Consider the following 1,207-nt stretch of genomic DNA (forward strand, 5'->3'; position numbering starts at 1 on the left):
TTTTTGGCTGAACTTTTGGACCAGTTCATCTTTCTTCTTTTTCTCTCCAGGAGGAAAAAAGAGGAAGAAAGATGAACTGGTACAAAAGTTCAGCCAAAAAAACCAGGCCTATTATATCAAGTATCATTGTATTGTTTTCAGGTTCGTAACGTTGAATACAAAGACCCCATTGAAGAAGAATGGGAGAAATTTCAAAAAGAAATTAAGGAAGAAACTGCGCAGTCTGCACAAATTATAGCTGACGATCAAGAGGAAGCAACGACAGAAAGACAGTTAGATGAAATTGAGGAACAAATTAGGCATTGGTCTAGGTAAGTATGTATGTATATAGAGTAAGGAAAAAAGAGGTATTGATTTTATAAATTAATTTCCAAAAGGGTAATGGATCTCGCAAAACGTATGGAACAAGTGCAGGGTACCGATAGAAAACAAGAAAATATCGATGATGATGTATCAAGTGGTGATGAAGCCGAGTTCGACGAGTTTCTCGATTGGCGAGCAAAGAATTCGTATAAATAAAAGATTTTATATATCTAACAATTTTGTAAATATTACTCTTATTAGTATTTGTATAAAGTGATAAGTTTTTTCTTAACTAGTTTATATTTAATGCATCCCTTTCTTTATTTATTGTGAATAAATTTTGTTATAATATGTAAACAAATATAGCGTATTTCTATATTTCAAAGAAACATTGATGCGGTATATAAAATCGATTCAAAGAATATTTAAATCCGTAATTAAATATTTTACATATTTTTTATTTGGAAAAAACAAGTTAAACTACTTTATCACTCAGTATTATCCTTTTAATTAAACTTTATAGCTAGAATTTTTATTTTTTACATCTTATATGTGAATTCTAAATCTTGTCATCTTTGCCAAGTAACTACAGTTAAGGAAAAAAATTAAATCATTGTAACTTGTATAGTGTATTAAGATTTTATTAAAATGAATTTGAAGAATCAGAATATAATTGAATTTTAGATACAATGGTATAGATTCATTGATCGTCGTAAGCTATATAATATGAAAAGTATGATATAAAGATTACAAGGTACGCTAAGCCGCTATAGTAAAGTTAGTACAGGTAATTACGACGTAGATCACGTAATTTGACGATATTCATCTTCATTTTTGCACATACCAGACTTTACAAAATACTGAAAATCTGAGAAAGAGGGACTCGCGTATACTTTACCCGCAC

General features: G+C 29.6%; 1 protein-coding gene across 1 annotated transcript in view; it reads left to right on the forward strand.

Annotated features, from left to right (window-relative positions):
- Positions 1-538, forward strand: part of LOC108762737 (zinc finger protein 830) — a 1,722-nt gene extending 1,184 nt beyond the window's left edge. The window contains exons 3-4 of the mRNA XM_018509871.1: positions 142-311; positions 378-538. Of these exons, the coding sequence (XP_018365373.1) occupies positions 142-311; positions 378-519 (312 nt within the window). The 3' untranslated portion in view covers positions 520-538. The remainder of the gene's footprint in view (positions 1-141; positions 312-377) is intronic.
- Positions 539-1,207: the final 669 nt, after the last annotated feature.

Source organism: Trachymyrmex cornetzi, unplaced genomic scaffold, assembly GCF_001594075.2.
Source record: "Trachymyrmex cornetzi isolate Tcor2-1 unplaced genomic scaffold, Tcor1.1 scaffold320, whole genome shotgun sequence".
NCBI lineage: Eukaryota > Metazoa > Arthropoda > Insecta > Hymenoptera > Formicidae > Trachymyrmex > Trachymyrmex cornetzi.